Source organism: Primulina tabacum, chromosome 1, assembly GCF_025594145.1.
Source record: "Primulina tabacum isolate GXHZ01 chromosome 1, ASM2559414v2, whole genome shotgun sequence".
In the NCBI taxonomy this organism is placed as follows: Eukaryota; Viridiplantae; Streptophyta; class Magnoliopsida; order Lamiales; family Gesneriaceae; genus Primulina; species Primulina tabacum.
In genome coordinates, this window is record NC_134550.1 from 24,681,075 (window position 1) to 24,700,918 (window position 19,844).

Below are 19,844 nucleotides of genomic sequence, written 5' to 3' on the forward strand. Positions count from 1 at the left end.
AGATACTAGTCTCAAACTCAAGCGGCATTTATCCTTCTTAATGGCAGTCGAATCGACTAGGAACTGTTTAGAATATACAGTATTCAAAATATGAGTTTAATGATACTCATCATATGAGCATCTCATATTCTTTCTACTATTTGTATATTCAAGGACTTTATCTATGCAACAAGCATGGGTATATAGATAAAGATGCGCCAAAACAATAATTTAAAATATTATTAAAATAAATATTGTTTATACATAGAGTTTCAACATGAACCATCGGCCAAAACTTGGCTTGACGGGCACCTGCTCTAACAGATAGACCGTATCTATAGTGGACATTCATCTGATGAGCTATTACAGAAATTGAGATCGAGAGATGATTCTAAGGGCCGTAAGATTTATGCAGTGAGTGACGAGATTGAGAGGTATAGAAGGAGAATTTGGGTACCAAGTGATGATTTGATTAGAGGAGATATATTGGCAGAAGCGAATACAACACTGTATTCCATTTCTCTTGGGGGTACCAAGATGTATAAAAATCCGCAGATGCTTTTGGTGTCTAGGAATGAAACGAGACATTCGACATTTTGTATCTAAATGTCTAACTATTCAGCCGGTGAAGGCAAGAACATCATAGACCAGCAGGGATGCTCAAACCCCTTCTTATCCCCGAGTGGAAATTGGAGAACATTACCATGGATTTCGTAGTCGGGTTGCCGAGGTTGGTCAGAGGATCTAACTCTGTTTGGGTAATTGTTAATCGTATTAGCATGTCGGCGTACATCTTGCCTGTAAAGAAAACATTTTCTATGATGCAGTATGCAAAAATTTATATCCTGGAGATTTCACGGGATACCAGTTACCATCGTATCTGACAGAGTCCCGAGATTCACGTCATCCTTTTGGAAGAGTTTGCATTCCACGATGGAGTTGAAGTTTCTATTCAGTACAACATTCCATCCTCGGACTGATGGGCAGTCCGCGAGGGCGGTACAGATTTTTGAAGAATTACTGTGTGCATACATGATCGATTTCCACGAGAATTGGGATCGAAGTTACTTCTAGCGGAGTTCACCTATAACAACTTTCAGTCACCTGAAAGTATGGTTCCTTACGAGGTGTTATATGGACAGAAGTGTAGATCGCCTATTGACTGGGATGAGTTCGGCGAGAGATCAGAACTTGGTCCAGAAATTGTTCAACAGACCTTGGATGTTAAAACGTCTTCTACTTAAAATACTGCTAGATTTTTTTTTGGTAAACTAATTTTCTAAAATTACATTTAAACGCATGCATGCAATAACAGCTGTAAATCACACATTTTAAAATAAAAGAATTCCACTATTGGTAAAAATACTGCAGTTGAAAATATGTCAAATCATCAAACACTAGAATGTCGTTTCAAATTGTTCAAATAAGAAGCATGCAAAATCCTATCAACCCAACATCATAAAAAGCGAAGTGTATAAAAATATCCATGTTTACTCCAAACTTATAAATATAATGTGCAGAAAAAGTATGTTCCTCGGGTTAACGTGCGCACATCCGGCTCCGCCTACTCAGTATTTGACACCTCCAGTCTCCTCGTCAATATGCTCACCTGCATAATTCACACCTAGTGAGTCTAAAGACTCAACACACCTGAATCGTTATAACAAGTACATATACATAACATGCAACAGTGAAAAGTACTGTAATTAACATACATTTCATGATCTTAAAAACATGAACTTAAACATAGCGTGTCAAAGTATAACGTGTCCATCACATGTCTCATCATAACAACATATACGTGTTCATTTTCTTTATTTGAATTCAGATTATTAGTTGTGACTTTCTTATCAGCTCTAAGCGATGGATCCATCTATGTATAACCGTGGTACCCGGCGGCGGGGACATCATCGACAGTTTTACCCATCCACTAAGCTTTGGCCTTACATGTTCGTGTTCATTTTCATGTTTGTTTTAGTAACAACCAACTCTCATCCTTCAAAACATATCATCATATTCATCATTATGAAAATCATGCATGTACGTAAATTTCCTTAAAACCAAGCATGCAAGGTATTTTTCGTATATCCATAAAAAGTCATGTTCGTGATAACATATACATTTAAAACATATCAATTTGTGATCAAGGCGCTTCTGAGACTACTAACTTGACTCGGGGCAAATTGACCATTTTGGCTTCGGGTCGAAATTTTGAGGTTCCGGGGTAAAATAGTCAATTAGGGTTTCCAGGGGCAAAACCTACATGACCATCCCTCAAAACCCTTGTTTCAAACCACATTAGACCATAGAAAGGGACCATACAGTTTCTGGAAAAATTCTGCACTTGCTCCCACCAAACCCTAGTGCACCTATCCTTCAAATAATCGACCATAGCCCAACTCGACTCGACCAGCCCTGAACCCGACCACTCCTAGCACACCTCTGGACCTTCTTGGACCACCCTAGCCACAGCCCTAAGCCTCAAGCACCCTCACACCTCGGTTCCCCATGAATACTTGAGATAGCCACCATTTTTCCCAAATCATCTCCTAGGTTCGGTCCATGCATTATCACACTACCAGCAGATCATGGACCACTCCAGGGCCTTTTCATGGACCACATACGTCAAAATCCATCCCCTGGAATTATCCATGCATGGAGACACCACCTCCTTTACCCGACCTAGCTGCTATGTGCTTCCTAGGACTCAAGCAATCGGCCTCTCCCATTAGACCTGAACCGAAGCCCTCTCAAATGTATCCACCATGTAAATAGACATTTTTAGTCCCTTGAAACCTAGGTCTAGCAGTCCTTGCACAAAAGTAATGGAAAAACGTGAGTTATATACAAAAAGATATGCATATTTCATGTCCAAACCGTATAAAATCGATGCACACGATAACTAAATGAATTCCTAATACAAACACACACAAATTAGCCTATAACAATGTGAATGATAAGAAAAAGGGATTTATGGTGTGTCTTTGCGTTATTACACTTGAAAACCTGGAGATACTCGCGTAGAACGTGCATCGGAGAGACGGGGAGGGATTTTTTTGCAAAACCTAGAGGATTTTCGAAGTGGCTCCTGCAGTTTTTTGAAAAATCTGCTGGAAATGAGAGAAAGGGGGTGGCCAAGTGATGAAGTAGGTTTAGGGTTTTAGTGTAGTGTTTAAGTTGTAATATAAGGTGCTAATGGGCCCTTAATTAATAATAATGGTGTCAAAAGGATATTAGGCCCATTAAGCAACAATATAATCCCATTCAGTCCAAAAACACTCCCGAAAATTATTTTGTTTATGTACGTTTTTTAAAATATATTGTCCGAACCTTCAAAAAGTCCTCCGACTCGCTAAAATTTGCGTACCGTTTTAAAATATAATCCGACGAGTTGTTGGAAACTTAATTTTGGAAGTTTGACAAACCGAGCGTAAAAGGATTGAACAAACTGATCAAGAAGACTGAAAAGAACTGATCTAAAATTACGTAAACTATTGGTTGCCTAACTGAAGATTAGTGCGCAGATAAGACAACTGAACTAAGCTAACTGAACTATGTAGTCGACTGGATGATCAGTTGGAACCTATCAGTTTTACTACAATCATTTGAGAGCTATCAGATAATTCTATCGGCTGTGTCAAACTAATAAAACAGTTTGACACGTCATCAATTAAGGAATGTAGCTATCAATCGACAATTGTCCAAAAGCAGACTGCAACATGTAGTGGGAACGCCGCATTTCAGCAATGCTACAGTGTACGAGTGTCAGAAGGATATTGACGTGGCAAACAATGGATAGAAATATTCAAACAGATTCATTGTTACCGTTGGAAGCAAAGCCTATAAATATCCGAGAAGAGCAGCTGAGAAAACACAACAAACTGAACTACCAAATAGTTATTCTGCTGAAATCTCTTCACAAGCTTTCTGTTCATATTCAAAACATTTCAAAAGCTCATACTTAGCATAAACATTCATAGCACTCAAGTCTATACATTGAGCTTACAAGCACACACACTTATCGTTAAAATATTCGATCTTATAGAGATCAGTTGTCCTAAGTAGTTTCAGATCAGTTAAGAACTGATAAACTGAATTGAAACTAAGAGTTTCAGTTTTGCATTGTTAAATCCAAAAATGAAAGGGGTCTGTACAAGTCTTGTATTGATCAAAGTCTTTTAGTGAATATCATATCTTCTAGATAGAAGGGGTGATGTAGGAGTGATTGAAATCTCCTAACATCCATAAATCTTGTGTCTCTTAATTTCAGTTTTATTCTATCTGTCAGTCAGTTTATTTCCGCACTTTCATTAGTTAATTGATCGACATTGACATAACAAGATTGCCGATTTCAATTTATCATTAAACTGACTAATTATTTGTAAAGGTGGTAAAATTTTCAAGTGTTTACTCAAGCCCCCGCCCCCCCCCCCCCCCCCCCCCCCCGCCGTCTAAACACTCTTTCACCTATTAACCAATCCTATCAAGTGGTATCAGAGCAGTTTAATCTTGTTCCTGAATATTCCTACCTACAAAATCTTATTACCATGTCTTCCTTCAACAAAATTCCAATGTTCTCAAGAGAAGAGTTTGATAACTGGAAGAATAGAATGCAAGTTCATCTAGCTGCACAACATGATGACATGTGGTTTGTCATTACTGACAGACCCATGAGAATACGGAAAGCAAATAATGTTGTTGCCATAGTTAATGGAGCTCCACACTGTATTGAGAAGCCAAGAAAAGAATGCACAGCAGAGGACAAAAAAATCCAATTTGGACAACGTGGAAAAAGATATCTTGTACAAAACGCTGGAAAAAATCACTTTCAGCAAAATAAAGATGTGGAAGACTGCAAAAGAAATTTGAGAGAAGTTGACTCAGCTCTGCGAATGCAATGAGAAAACCAAAGAGAATAAACTTTCAGTTGCTTTTCAAAATTTCGATAATATTAAAATGAATATTGGAGAATCTATGCACGAATATGATGAGAGAATCAACGGCATAATAAACGAATTGAATGCACTCAGAAAGGTGTATTCAAATAAAGAAGTAGCGCTGAAGGTAGTCAGAGGCCTTCCCAAGGAATGGGATGTTAAGACAATGGCTACGAGAGAATCAAAGGACCTGAATAAGGTCGAATTACATGATCTATTTGCTGATTTGAAGGTCTATGAGTTCGAGTTGCAAACGAAAGAAGGAGAACCTTCTACACCAGCAACTACAATAGCTCTTAGTAATGTCAAACTGGAACCAACTGGTTCAGTTGAGAAAACTGCTGATCAGTTAAGTAATGATGCAACGTCATAATTTGCCAAAAATTTTGGAAGATTCATGAGAAGAAATCAAGGCTCTTTTAAAAGACAATATCAGAGGAATAACACCAAGGAAGAACCAAATGCTTGTTACAACTGTGGCAAAACTGGACACTTCATAGCTGACAGTCATAAGCCAAAGAAGGATAGTCGAGTGTCAGTTGAAAAGGGAAAGAAATCACATGAGCACAGGAGAAAAACAAAATATGATAAGAATTCATTCAGAAAGAAACACGAAGTTCTTCTAGCTAAGGAAAGTAAATCCAAATGGGCAGAATCTGACAGCGATGAATCAGAACCTGAGAGCTTGAGCAGCTCTAGCAATGATGAGAAAGTCAAGTGTCTGATGGCTGATGACACAAAACTAGAATAAACCAGCAGACAAGTATTCGATTATAGCTCAATGGACTTTACATGTGATGAATTTATTCCACATTACATGACATGGTCAACGAGTATCACAATCTTTCCCTCTCATTTGAGAAAGCAAAAGAAAAGCAAACTGATCCCAATGACGATAAAACTGAAACTGATAAATCAGTTGAAATGTTGAGCCTTAAACGGTAGATTGCTGAGCTGAATGCTGAAATAATTAAGAATCAATCTATTATTTAGCAGTTAAAGCTTGAGTTCAAAGAAAGCTGAGCTTATTCAGGCATGGAATAAATCATCAATTGCATTAGCTGAAATGAAAGATATGTAAAAATCAGTTACCGAAAAAACTTGTTTAAGCTTTAGCAATCATGATGAAACTTCTACCGGTGATACTCAGCCAAAACTGAATATGGGCAAAGGAAAATATATTAACTTTGTGAAATCAGTTGTGGTGCAAGACTAACCTGAGCCGAGTAGACCAGTTGAACCTATTGAAAATAAGAACAAGGCTAAAAGGTTTGAAATTGGTTATAGTCCTAAAACTTCAACTGATTCGCGTAGCTGGCCACCTAAAAGGTTCAGCAATAAACACCTATTTCTCCAAATGGCTATTCCAATTACCATAACTGTAAACCAGTTCAGAAAAGATATTGGCTGAACAACCAGCTGAACAAGGCTAAAGCACATATTGCCTCATTTGCACACAACACCCCAAGCACAAACAAGCCGAGAAAAACCATTTGGAACTCAACAACTGGAAAGTCAGTCAGACTAATCCAAGTCTAGGTTCCTAATGGACTAATCAGTTTAGGACCCAATAAGTTTTGGGTACCAAAATTATTCATTGTGTATGATTGCAGGTGATAGGTACAAACAAAGAATCAATCTGGTATCTGGACAGTAGATGCTCGCGGCATATCACAGGGAATGCAAATTCGCTATCCCAACTGATCAAATACACTGGTCCAAACATCAGTTTTGGATACAAATCTAAAGGTAAAACTTTGGGTAAGGGTAAGCATATCCATGGTAACTTTACTATCAAAGATGTCTTACGAGTTGAGAATTTGAATAATAACTTGATTAGCATCAGACAGTTATCCGACAACAATTTCTCAGTTCAGTTCAACATACACACTTGCACAGTTAGAAATTTAACTGATGAAATCATTTTAATTGGCAATATTTGTGGAAATACTTACAAAGTCAGTTGGATTGATCAACCTAATGCACGATGTTTGTTTTATAGCTTAAAAATCTTCTAAGAAGTGGTTATGGCATAAAAGGTTGAACCACCTAAACTTTAAGTCTATTGCTTATCTGAGTAACCATGATCTTGTAACTGATTTTCCCAAAATAGATTTTTCAAATGATAAAATGTGTTCAGCTTGTCAGTTTGGTAAGCAAGTAAGATGTTCATTTAAAAATAAGAATACTAAATCATCCTCTAGATTCTTAGAACTGCTGCATATGGTTTTTTTTGGTCCTACACCAGTCATGAGTTTAGGAAGAATTAAATACACCTTGGTGATCGTTGATGATTTTTCAAGCTTTACTTGGGTTATCTTTCTAAAATCTAAAGACCAAACTGCTGCACAAATGATTAAACTTTTCAAAAAATTATTATATGAAAATGATTTGGTATTAATAGAATAAGGTCTGATCGAGGGACTGAATTCATCAATCAAAATATTTTATAATTTTTAGAAAATACTAGGATAAAGCATGAGCTCTCAGCAGCTAGAACACCTCAGTAAAATGGTGTATCTGAGAGAAGAAATCGAACCCTTAAAGAAGCTGCTAGAACAATGCTTGCTGATTCTGGTATTTCTCAAAGATTTTGGGCAGAAGTAATAAACACTGCATGTTACACTCAGAACAGATCGATGATTAATAAAAATCATTTGAAAATGCCATATGAGATCTGACATGGACGTAAAATTGTGGTTTCTTAAAAACATATTTTAGTAAAACCCTAGATTGCATGCAGTCAAGTTACGTAGCTCGAATTTGCGAGACCTTAAAGTTGTTGTACGTGAACTCCACGTGGGGTAACTTCGGCTCCTAACTGCCCGGGAAGTCGATCATGAAAGCTCTGAGTATGTCCTCCAAAATCTGAATCACCCTCTCTGACTGTTCGTCGGTCTGAGGATGGAAGGCAGTACTGAATAGCAGCTTAGTACCTAATGCCTGATGCAGACTCTTCCAGAATGCAGACGTGGATCTCGGATCCCTGTCTTACAGGATGGACAATGGAATCCCATGCAGTCTGACTATCTCTCTGATATAGAGCTCTGTGTACTGAGTCATGGTGAAAGTCTTCTTGATCGGTAGAAAGCGTGCTGACTTAATGAGCAGATCAACTATCACCCAAATGGCATTATATCCCCCAGTTGTCCTCGGAAACCATGTCACGAAATCCATGGTAATGTTCTCCCATTTCCACTCGAGAATAATGATTGGTCTTAGCTTTCCTGCTAGTCTCTGATGTTCGGCCTTAACCTGCTGACACGTCAAACACTCGGACACGAAACACAAGATATCTCTCTTCATGCCCGGCCACCAATAAAGAGTCTGTAGATCTTTATACATCTTCATACTCTATGGATGAATTGAGTAAGGGGTGATATGGGCCTCACTCATGATATCTGCTCTCAGGGAATCATTGCTAGGAACCCACAGTCGGTCACGATATCTGACTATGCCGTCCTCAACTGTATACAACCTCAGGCTCTTAGACTCATCCCTCTGTCTCCACTTCTGTAATTGCTCGTCAGAAGTCTTCCCTGCTTGAATCCTGTCCCTCAGTGTTGACTGCATTGTCAGGGTAGAAAGACTAGGGACATTTCCCCTGGCATAAATTGCAAGCACAAATCTCTGAATCTCTGCCTGCAGCAGTCTCTGTACTGACAATTGAGTGATCACAGCATTCTTCCTGCTTAGGGCATCCGCAACCACATTAGCCTTACCCGGATGGTAGATAATGTCACAATATTAATCTTTCACTAGCTCCATCTGTCTCCGCTGTCTCATATTCAGCTCTTTCTGCGTGAAGAAGTACTTCAGGCTCTTGTGATCATTGAAAATCATGCACTTCTCTCCATACAGATAGTGCCTCAATATCTTAAGGGAGAATACTACTGCTGCTATCTCGAGGTCATGAGTCAGATAATTCTTATCATGGATCTTCAACTTTCTGGACATGTAGGCTATAACTTTGTCATGCTGCATCAGAACTGTGCCCAAACCGAGCTTCGAAGTATCTGTATAAAGCACAAACTCCCCTTGCCCTGATGACATAGTTAGGACTGGCGTTGAAGTTAATGCCTACTTCAATCTGTCAAAACTCTCCTGACAACCTAATCCCCAAACGAATTTCCCCAAAAATAATTCCCACAACCAACATAATAATCCCTGCAATTGAGGTGGTAAATAAAAATTCTTAAACATAAAGGTTACCGGTGATTAGTGTATAGTTTGGCTCCCCCTCCGCCTCCTCTCCGTGCATCACATAGGCCTTGTCAGTAGTGGGGCCCTTTTTCCTAGGGCAATCAGTTGCCATGTGGCCCTCTTCCTCACATATGAAGCATTTGAAGGTCCCCCACATACACTTGCCGAAGTAGAACCGGTTGCACTTCTTGCATGGTTGTCTCTCCTCCGGTTTTGGAGCCCCTGGAGTCTGCGTTGGCCTCTGTTGTCCGGGCTTCTGGAACTGACCCTGGGGCTTCTGCTACCCCTGATGCCTCGGTGTCCTGGTGAACTATCTCTTTTTTTGATGCGAGATAGACTAGGACTCATGCCACTTCCGCTGCATCCCGGTGTCGATATCCCTGAGGGCCTGTTCCGCTTGAAAAGCACAAGCGGTGGCCTCATCAAAACTTGCCGGTCTCATCAGCATAACATCCCAGCGCAAAGTGGGCCTGAAGCTATACATGAAATGCCTTATCTTCTTAGCGACACCCTCGTAATAAGGGGCACAAAGTGACATCCCATGTCCAACTTCCTGATGAAATCTGCCACAGACAAGTCCTCCTGTCGGAGACACATAAACTCTCTCGTAAGGCGTCCCCTGACCTCTGCTTGAAATTATTTGTTGTAGAATATGTCCTTAAATTTTTCCCATGTGAGGGTAGCCAAGTTCAACCCGCGCGCTGATCCCACCCACCATAGGGATGCATCGTCCCTCAGCATGTACGTGGCGCACCTGACCCGATCTCTGTCCATCATGGCTAGAAATTGAAACTGCGGCTCTAGAGACCGGAACCAACCCTCTGCTAAGAATGGATCATTAGTACCCCCAAACTCCTTTGGGTTGAGCCGTCTGAACTGCTCATAAATGTCTGTCTTGGGCCTCGGAGCCTGCTGTGTCTGCTCCATCAGTCTAGCAATACCCTCAAGGACTCGGGTAGCTGCGTCTCCTTGAGGTGATGGTGGTGGAGGGCCTCTACCGCCTCCAGAAGTATCATCATATATATTAGTGCTGGGGGCGCGTCTGGGAGGCATAGTATCTGAATATAGTCCAAATTCTAAATGTAACCCATCATGCAATTTAATCTAGTTTTCAAAACCATTTAATTCTTAAATCATGTAAAGAGCTAAACATGTACTATAAATCATTGAAAAACATGTATCATGTAAATGTGCAGGTGATAGCATTAAACCATTTAAACACTTAAAACATGCAAACTTATATACTTGAGTCTTGAAGACTTAGCTGCTGAAGCTTGCGGTGGATCGATGTTGAAACATCTACTACTTGAAGATGCTAATTTTTTTTAAAAACTTATTTTCGAAATCTAAAATTTTGCACGCATGCACTACTGCTGAAAAATACCTCTTTTTAAAAATAATCGTAATAAAATAACAAATAAAATAATGCAGTTAAAAATTGTCAACTCGGCCATCATAAATGTACGTAAAAATAAACAAGTAAAAATCCTGGTAATCATCAACATGTCAAACAAGCGTATAAAAATGTCCATGTCCACTCTAAACTCATAAAAATGTGATGTGCGGAAAATATGGTCCTCGGGTCATGTGCGCATATCCAGCCGTTCCTACTCAGAATTCGACACCCCCAGTCTCCTCCTCAACATGCTCACCTGCATCAAACACACCTAGTGAGTCGAAACACTCAACACACCTGTAACGTCATACCAAATACATATACATAACATGTAACAGTGAAAAATACTGTAGGCAATATACATTTCATGAACTTAAAAGCGTAAGCATAAACAGGTCACATAAAATCATAACGTGTTAAAATATCTCATCATATCATCATATACATTTACTTTTTACTTTAATTGAATTCAGTTCATTAGTTGTGACTTTCGTATCAGCTCTAATCTTATCAGCTCTATCATATCAACTCTATTCGATGGATCCATCTACGTATAACCGTGGTACCCGGCAGTTGTCGGACATCAGCGACAATATTACCCATCCACTGACCCTAGGCCTCATCATCATCATATACATATATCGTCAGTCACAACTAACTCACATCCTTTAAAATCTTCGTATTTTCATCATTTATCAAAATGATGCATATACGTAATTTTTCTTAAAATCAAGCATGCGACACCTTTTTCATAATTCATAAAAACCATGCTCGTGATACATAAAAATTTTAATAAAACATGTCAAATTGTTCTGAGGACGCTGCCAAGACAAAAATCTCCTCTCAGGTACAAAATGATCATTTTGCCCCTGGAAACCCAAAATGACCATTTTACCCCTAGACATCTAAATTTCGACCCGAAATTTACCAAACTCCTTAAAACATCCCAAAACATATTTATAAGCATTTCTTAGACATAAAAACGAGTTCGTATCAAAACTTAATCGACTCGTTTAAAAACTTGGACCAGGGTCCCTGTTTTAACTTGAACCAACCCGAAACTTAATCGAATTTTCCCAAAAACATTTTATCAATGTTGGGATATATATAAACAATTACTTAAAACATGCAAACATCATGGTTTTGAAACGTGGAGAATAGTTTCTCACTTTTATGAAGGGCTAATACCTAAAGATAGGCAAATGATAAAATTCATATGTAATGGAACTTTTGAAGATAAAAACGCAAATGAAGCTATGGAGTATTTGGATTCATTAGCAGAAAATGTTCAAAATTCGGATAATATAGGTACAATTGAACCACCAACAACTAAAATCAATAATTCAACAAATGGGGGTAGTATCTATAATCTTAAAGATGATATAGATATAAAAGTTAAACTTGCATCTTTAGCAAGAAAAATTGAGTCAATAGAAATGAAAAAGAGTGGTCAATAAAAAGTATTCAAAAAATTGTTTGTCATATATGTGATACATGATCATTCTACAAAAAATTGTTCAAAATTACCTTCATTTAAAGAATGTCTCCATTAACAAGCAAATTATGTTAAAATTTGTAAAAAAAAAAAAACCAGTATTAGATCCTTTTTCAGAATCATATGATCCTGGATGGAAAAATCATCCTAATTTTAGTTGGAGGAATGATAATAAAGCAAAACCTTCACAACAATATTTTCAAAATAACCAAAATCATTAAGGTTATATTTCCTATGTTACAGCTCCAAGAAAAAACTTTGAAGACATAATTCATGCATTTATTCAAAAGCAAGAGTGTATCAATTTTCAAAACAGTCAATATATGAATGATTTGAAAGAAAGTCTTGCAAAATTTGCATCCGCACTTAATATTTATGAAAGAGGAAAATTTTCATATAAACCTCAACCTAATCCAAAAAATCAAAACCAAGAATTAAATAATAATAAAATTGATCAAATAAAATCTATTATTACCCTTAGAAATGGTAAAATGGTTAATGATCTATATAGTAATGAAAATAAATATCATTTAAATTTAAAGAGTAAGGATGATAATCCTGATACTTTTGAGAATGACGATACCTTAAATTCTAAGAATAATATGGTGAATGATAAATCATCTGGAATCGTAAATGAGTCAAATAAACCTCCACCATTTCCTCATGCATTAACAAATCATTAAAAAAAAAAGTGATTCTGATATCTATGAAGTTTTTAAACAAGTAAAGATAAATATTCCATTATTAGATGCTATTAAACAAGTACTGTTAGGATCGGTTGATTGGTTGAGATGTGTTTAGAAGGGGGGTTGAATAAACACTCACGATTTTAGAATATTTTCGAATTAAGTGTCCTGTGACAAACTGAAACTAGGAATCTTGTCAGTAAATGACAATCAGTTTAACTGATAAATGTTGCGGAAATAAACTGACTGAAAGATAGAATAATTAACTGAAGTAATAATACACAAAGATTTATTGATGTTCGGAGATTGAAATAACTCATACGTCACCCCTTCTATCACAAGGATAGGATATGAACTTAAAGACTTTGTCGATACAAAACTTGTACATAACCACTTCAATTTGGACTTAACACTGCCAAAACTGAAACTCTTAGTTTACTAAAAATCTCACAGTTCTTCGACTGAAATTATCACAACTGATCTAGTTAAAATCAAATAAACAATAAAACGGTTTGTGCTTGTAAGCTCGAAAGGTAGCCTCAAATGCTACAAATAAATTAGATAAGTGTGAGCTTTTTGATTCTTGAGTAAGAGCGATGAATTTAGCAGGGTAATAGCAAGCTTGAGAGAATAGATAGATCGATTATTTCCGCAACTGCTCTTCTCACCTATGTATAGGCTTCTCTTCAAGGTTATTATTAAATATAATTTGAATCTTTATATCCGTTGATAACCACGTCAATATTCCTCTGACATTCGTACACTGTAAGCTCTGAAATGCGGCGTTCCACTACGAGTTGCAGTCTGCTTTGTACTGTTGTAAGTTGAATGTCCTTTTCAACTGATGACGTGTATAGCTGAATGATCAGCTGATAAGTAATCGCTGGTAAGCTCTCAACTGAATATTTCAACTGATCAATTTCCAACTGATCAGTCAGTTGTCTTCGTAAGTTCAGTTCAGCTGGTTTCAGTTGCCTTCGATAAACTGCGCATTAATCTTCAGTTAGGAAATTGTCGCTTGGTTTGTGTAGTTTAGTTAGTTCAATCATCGTGATCAGTTAGTCCAATAAATTAAACACTTAGTTTGTCAAACATAGGAAATTAAGTTTCCAACAATTTCCTCCTTTTTGGTGTTTGACAAAACTTGTAAAGTATGAACTAATCAACTGAACTCAAAAATAATTATTCGAACTCATTGTAGATAAAATAATTCTTCTAATGTACAGATTCGTACAAAGAATAAAAGAATGACGATTTCCTGTTAAGTCTTCAATCAGTAACTGAAGCCAGTTGATCTTAATTTCTTATTATTTTCTTTGTCATCTCCTTTCTGATCTTTTACCTCTTCTAACTCACATATTTCCCCCTTTTTTGTCAAGCACATCAACTTTCTTGGATAGAATACAAACATCTGCTGCGATATCTGATACAACATTCATCACAATGTTCTGCAGCATATCAATCCTTTTGGTGACTGTACTCTCCAGAAAATCTAAGCGTCTGCCGACTAATGCTTGAGTTTGGAAATGAGATTCAGTCGACAGTCTATATTTCTTGATTTCTTCCATCTGGGAAAGAGAGAAGTCACACACTGATTGATTTGATTCAATTTGTTCGTGGTAATCTATTTGTTAGAGTTAAGTTTCAGTGAGTGTGCAAGTTGAGTTGATTGTATTTCGGAAATGGAATTCATCATACTGACGAGGTTGGACTGAACAAACTCTTAATTTATTCAAATAGGGCATCAGTGTCTGAAATACCAGGAGACATGGCTCCGGAAGTTTTTGGAATCTGCACCCTTTCCTGTTGAGTAAAGACAACCAAAGTGCCGCCAGTTTCTTCGGCTTCATGCGTCACCATTTCTGAAACATTTTCAGTTGAAAGTTTCTGTTGATGCTAGGGAGGAGAAGTGACATTAGAAAGAATAAAAGTAGAATATGGCTCTTCAGTTTGTTGTTCAGTTGCTTGCACAGCTGATTCCAAAACCGGTTCTTCAGTTGGTTGAATAACTGGCTCTTCAGCTAGCACTTCTTCAGTTGTAACTGAGTGCAGCTGAGCCTCTTCAGTTTGTTCAAACACCGCATGTTCAGTCACAACAACTGACTGAATTGTCTCTTTAGTTTGTCCAAAAATAGCCTCTCGGCTGGTTCTTCAGTAATAACATCTTGATCAGCTGGTTTATCAACAATAATAGGATCTGCTTGTTCTTCAGTAACAGTCGGCTGATCAGCTGGTTCCTCAGACAATACATCATCTTCAACTGATTTGGATATTTCTAGCTGAATATTAGAAGTTACTGATTTGATGACTTCATCAAGATTGGCCAATGATAATTCTGCTTCAGAATAAAGCTTTGGATCAGCAGTTGAAGATGGAGGTGCTAAAGATGATGTTGGTTGAGCAACTGATGTGGAAGGGGCAGTTGCTTGTTGAGTAGGTTCAGCATTTGTGTCTTTGGATGGCTCTTGAACTGATTGTTTGACTGGCTCTTCTGATGATAAATCTTGGGAGGCTGCTGGAATGATCAGTTCTTGATCAATTTCTCAATTTTTGATCTCCATTTGCAATGAGAGAAGATCCGTTTCCAGTTGGTCATGCACAACTTTGTCATTGTATGTAGTTGGACTGGTATGATCATAGTTCAGTCGCAGTTGAGCAACTATCTGGTGTAGCCTCTTTGCTCTCAGTTGATTGAAGAAATAGTTCTTTCTCTCCAGAGCTTGAACAACGGAAGATGCCTTGACTACCTTCATAACAATATTTTCCAAATCAACAAATTTCTTCAGTTTTGACTTCTTCTGAAGCTGCTTCGCAAAGACTTCTGTTCTGAATCTGACCCAATCATTATAAGCCTTGAGCTTGTTTTCTGTAAATTCATTGATCTCTTGCCAAATGAGATCAATGTACGTTTGGATTGCATTGGTTGGCCTGGGTTCTTCTTGCATTTTGCCCTTGCCTTTTGACTCTGTCAGGGCATGAGAATGCTCAACCCTGAAGTAGTCGTGAATGATCGTTTACTGAGCATCTTTCAGATGCATCAAACAAAATAATCTCCAATGAGCTGCAATAGCTCGTGTTCTAAGATATTAACACCGATGAATTAAATCGAGTTTGGTTTAAAACCAAGCAGAAAAAACTCGAAGTAGTCCTTCGTGAATAAGACTCTTATATTAGAAAACATTTTATCTTATGTAAACTAAATAACCGAAAAAAAATTAGATTAGTTTTTGCATTCATCAGTTCAGTTATGGTGACAACTGAAGTGACGGATACTCTAACTGATCCAAACAGTTTAAAAACAATAGTTAAATACACAATATATGTTTATGGATATTCGGAGACTTCAACTGCTCCTACGTCACCCCTTCTACCACATCGAGTTGGATCCATTAGAAGACTTTGATTTATACAACACCTTGTACAAACCCACTCAGCTAGGACTTACACTACTGCTTAAACTGAACTCCTAGTCTAAACTGAAGGCAGCACCTTCCAGTCAACACTTCTTTAATGTCTATGTAAGAAAGACTACATACACAAGTTTAACGTCTTTGTGCAAGATTGTATTTGAGTGATTGAGAGTGTTTGTGCGTGAGAACTGAACAAGGATGTTCTCACACACTGAGGGAAATAAGCTTCTAATCTAAGCTCATATAATTATGAAGAGTTCCCTTTAGGCTGATTGCTTCTGAAAGCTGATGTACAATGAGCGTGCCCTTTCTTTTCTCTTGTTTTTGCTTAAAAGCTTCTTTTTGCTCACTCTTCTTTTTCGTTGTACTTATTGAGTCTTCACTGATATTCTCTTTATATAGGCGGGAAAATTGATCATACAGTGAGACTCATTTGTTGTATCTTTTGCATTTTGAATTCGTTTCTTGGACTTTGTGTCTCTACTTTTCGACTGCCCTTCTGAAATGTTTTGTCTTTAATGCGCTGATGCAAAGTCCATTATTGTCCTTTGACTGTACAATGACTTTGTACCCTCACGTACAGCTGGATTCTACTGAAAGAGTTTGTCTTGATCCATAACTGAAAGATTCTGACTGATGCTTCGAACTCGTCAGTTGAACTTATCTTCAGTTGGGCTGGTGAAATCAGTTGACTCGTCAATTGAACTGATTTCACTCTTGTTCAGTTGGACTGATCAGCTGCGTTTCTTCATCAGTTGAACACTCCTTTGGCTGGCCAGGCTTCTGAGGTTCTCCTGCTGAACCACCTATCAACTGGACAATCAGCTGGACTGCTCAATTGACGTAACAGTTAGACTGATTCATTTTGTGCGATCAGTTGGGTCTTCAGTTTGTGATGTAAACAGCACGTGAGTGATCCTAGATGTTGCACACTAAGTTAGATTATTAGTAACACAATTAAAAAATTTTGTTATCATCAAAATCAAGATTGCGAACTTGAAAAGTTCCAACAATCTCCCTCTTTTTGATGATTACAAAAACTTGAGCAGTTAAGCGCAATATATTCAATTCAAGAGTTAGTATATTCAAACTTCATTAAAAGCTCCCCTTTTATAACTGAATTTAAAAAATTTTGAAAACAAACAAAAACTCCCTCTCCAAAACTGAATTAAAAACCTTTTAAGAGAGATAGACAGAATTAAGAAAATACTTTTCAGTTGATGAAAAGGAAAGAATTTTTCTCAACAACTGAATTTTAAAACTGATTGACAATACTTTCAGATTGAGAGAAAAATGAAAAGCTCCCCCTCAGAAACTGAATAAAACTCGTATTTGAAAGATATTTATATAGTCGTTCATTCAGAGATTATAATCATTCAAGCAATGTAGACAAGAGATTTGGAAATATTCATTCAGTCACAATGAAACACAGCTGAACAAATATGATGTTTATTTAAATAAATTTCCTTGTATTTACATCTGAATACATACATCAGTTGAACAAGAAAAATTACTACAACAGTAGCATATATTAAACAAAATTAGATATCAGTTGGTTTATGCGACAGAACTGGATATACCATCAAATGGTTGCTTGAACTGCTGCATCGGTCGTGAGTTCATTTTGCTAGAGAAACGAGTTAAACTGCTTGAACTTGACTTCTTCGCAAACTAACTGGTCGAGCAGACTCTGACTAGGCTCAACTAGAATACAGCTGGTGATTTTATCAACCAACGTCCCAGAATGGATTAGTTTCGTCTGAAGAACAGCTGACCTGGTAGACTTGCAACCGAAAACTTGTTCAACGAGCAATTTAGCTGTGCATCTTTGCAGATGATTTTCAGTCCCATGCAGGCTGATTAAAACCCCTAAGCAAAGAGTCTAAAGAAATGGCTACAATATTAGTTGCAAAGCCAATCCTCTCAACTCTTTACTAAAGAGCGACATATAAATATTTTCAAATAGTTTTGAAAAGAGAATGAAATACTTTTAAATAGCTTTTAACACTATTTTAAAGTAAGATTTTAAAACACGGTTTTCTTCAAATGTTTTTCTTAGAACAACCCGCTCTGATACAAATTAGAGGATCGTTTGCTGAGCATCTTTCGGACGCATCAAACAAAATATTCTCCAATGAGCTGCAATAGCTCGTGTTCTAAGAATATTAACATCGATGAAGTAAATCGAGTTTGGTTTAAAACCAAGCGGAAGAAACTCGAAGTAATCCTTCGTGAAGAAGACTGTTATATTAGAATATATTTTATCTTATGTAAACTGAATAACCGAAAAAGGATAGATTAGTTTTTGCATTCATCAGTTAAGTTATGGTGACAACTGAACTGACGGATACTCTAACTGATCCAAACAGTTTGAAAACAATAGTTAAATACACAACATATGTTTATGGATGTTCGGAGACTTCAACTGCTCGTACGTCACCCCTTCTACCGCCTCGGGTAAGATCCACTAGAAGACTTTAATTTATACAACGCCTTGTACAAACTCACTCAGCTAGGACCTACACTATTGCTTAAACTGAACTCCTAGCCTACACTGAAGGCACCACCTTAGAGTCAACACTTCTTTAATGTCTATGTGAGAAAGACTACATACACAAGTTTAACGTCTTTGTGCAAGACTGTATTTGAGTGATTGAGAGTGTTTGTGTGTGAGAACTGAACAAGGATGTTTTCCTAAATTGAGGGAAATAAGCTTCTAATCTAAGCTGATATAACTGTGAAGAGTTTCCTCTGGGCTGATTGCTTATGAAAGCTGATGTGCAATGAGCGTGCCCTTTCTTTTCTCTTGTTTTTGCTTAAAAGCTTCTTTTTGCTCACTCTTCTTTTTTGTTGTTCTTATTGAGTCTTCACTGATCTTCTCTTTATATAAGCGGGAAAAATGATCGTACAGTGAGACTCATTTGTTGTATCCGTTGCATCTTGAATTCATTTCTTGGACTTTGTGTCTCTCTACTTTTCGACTGCTCTTCTGAAACGTTTTGTCTTTAATTCTCTGATGCAACGTACATTATTGTCCTTTGACTGGACAATGGCTTTGTACCTTCACTTACAGCTGGATTCCACTGAAAGTGTTTGTCTTCATCCATAATTGAAAGATTCTGACTGATGCTTCAAACTGGTCAGTTGAACTGATCTTCAGTTGGGCTGGTGAAATCAGTTGACTCACCAGTGGAACTGATTTCACTCTTGTTCAGTTGGACTGATCAGCTGGATTTCTTCATCAGTTGAACACTCCTTCGGCTGGCCAGGCTTCTGAGGTTCTTCTGCTGAACCACCTATCAACTGGACAATCAGCTGGACTGTTCAATTGACGTAACAGTTAGACTGATTCATTTTGTGCGATCGGTTGGGTCTTCAGTTTGCGATGTAAACAGTTCGTGAGTGATCCTAGATGCTGCACACTAAGGTAGTTTATTAGTAACACAATTAACAATTTTTGTTATCATCAAAATCAAGATTGCGAACTTGAAAATTTCCAACAAGTCGCATCAATTAGTTCTCTGATCACTAGCCCCTTTGGTCTGGCAAGAGGTAGAGGGGTGTATCCAGAGATAGTGATCAATGGAGCCTTAACTGCAGCAAGCTTCTTATTTTCACCAGATTCGGTGACCTTCTTCTTCTTTGGAAAAATAGCAGACAAAGATAACCGATCCTCAGTTGAGGATTCAGTTGGAATAGCTTTCATAGGGATAGCCTTAATAGGCTGTTGAGCCCCCG

General features: G+C 37.6%; 1 protein-coding gene across 1 annotated transcript; it reads right to left on the reverse strand.

The window, feature by feature from the left end:
- Nucleotides 1-8,270: 8,270 nt before the first annotated feature.
- On the reverse strand, nt 8,271-8,969 carry LOC142506600 (uncharacterized). Its single transcript, XM_075619471.1, has 2 exons — nt 8,731-8,969; nt 8,271-8,604 (listed from the first exon to the last, which is right to left on the reverse strand). Exons 1-2 carry the CDS (start codon nt 8,967-8,969, stop codon nt 8,271-8,273), a joined length of 573 nt encoding a protein of 190 aa, XP_075475586.1.
- Between the last annotated feature and the right edge of the window lie 10,875 nt (nt 8,970-19,844).

What these genes read in the sequence shown, in the direction of transcription:
- LOC142506600 (XM_075619471.1), bottom strand. Translation starts at nt 8,969, where the DNA reads ATGTCATCAGGGCAAGGGGAGTTTGTGCTTTATACAGATACTTCGAAG. An exon ending in AATGATCACAAGAGCCTGAA is followed by an intron (nt 8,605 to 8,730) that starts GTACTTCTTCAC and finishes TGCCCTAAGCAG; the next exon opens with GAAGAATGCTGTGATCACTC.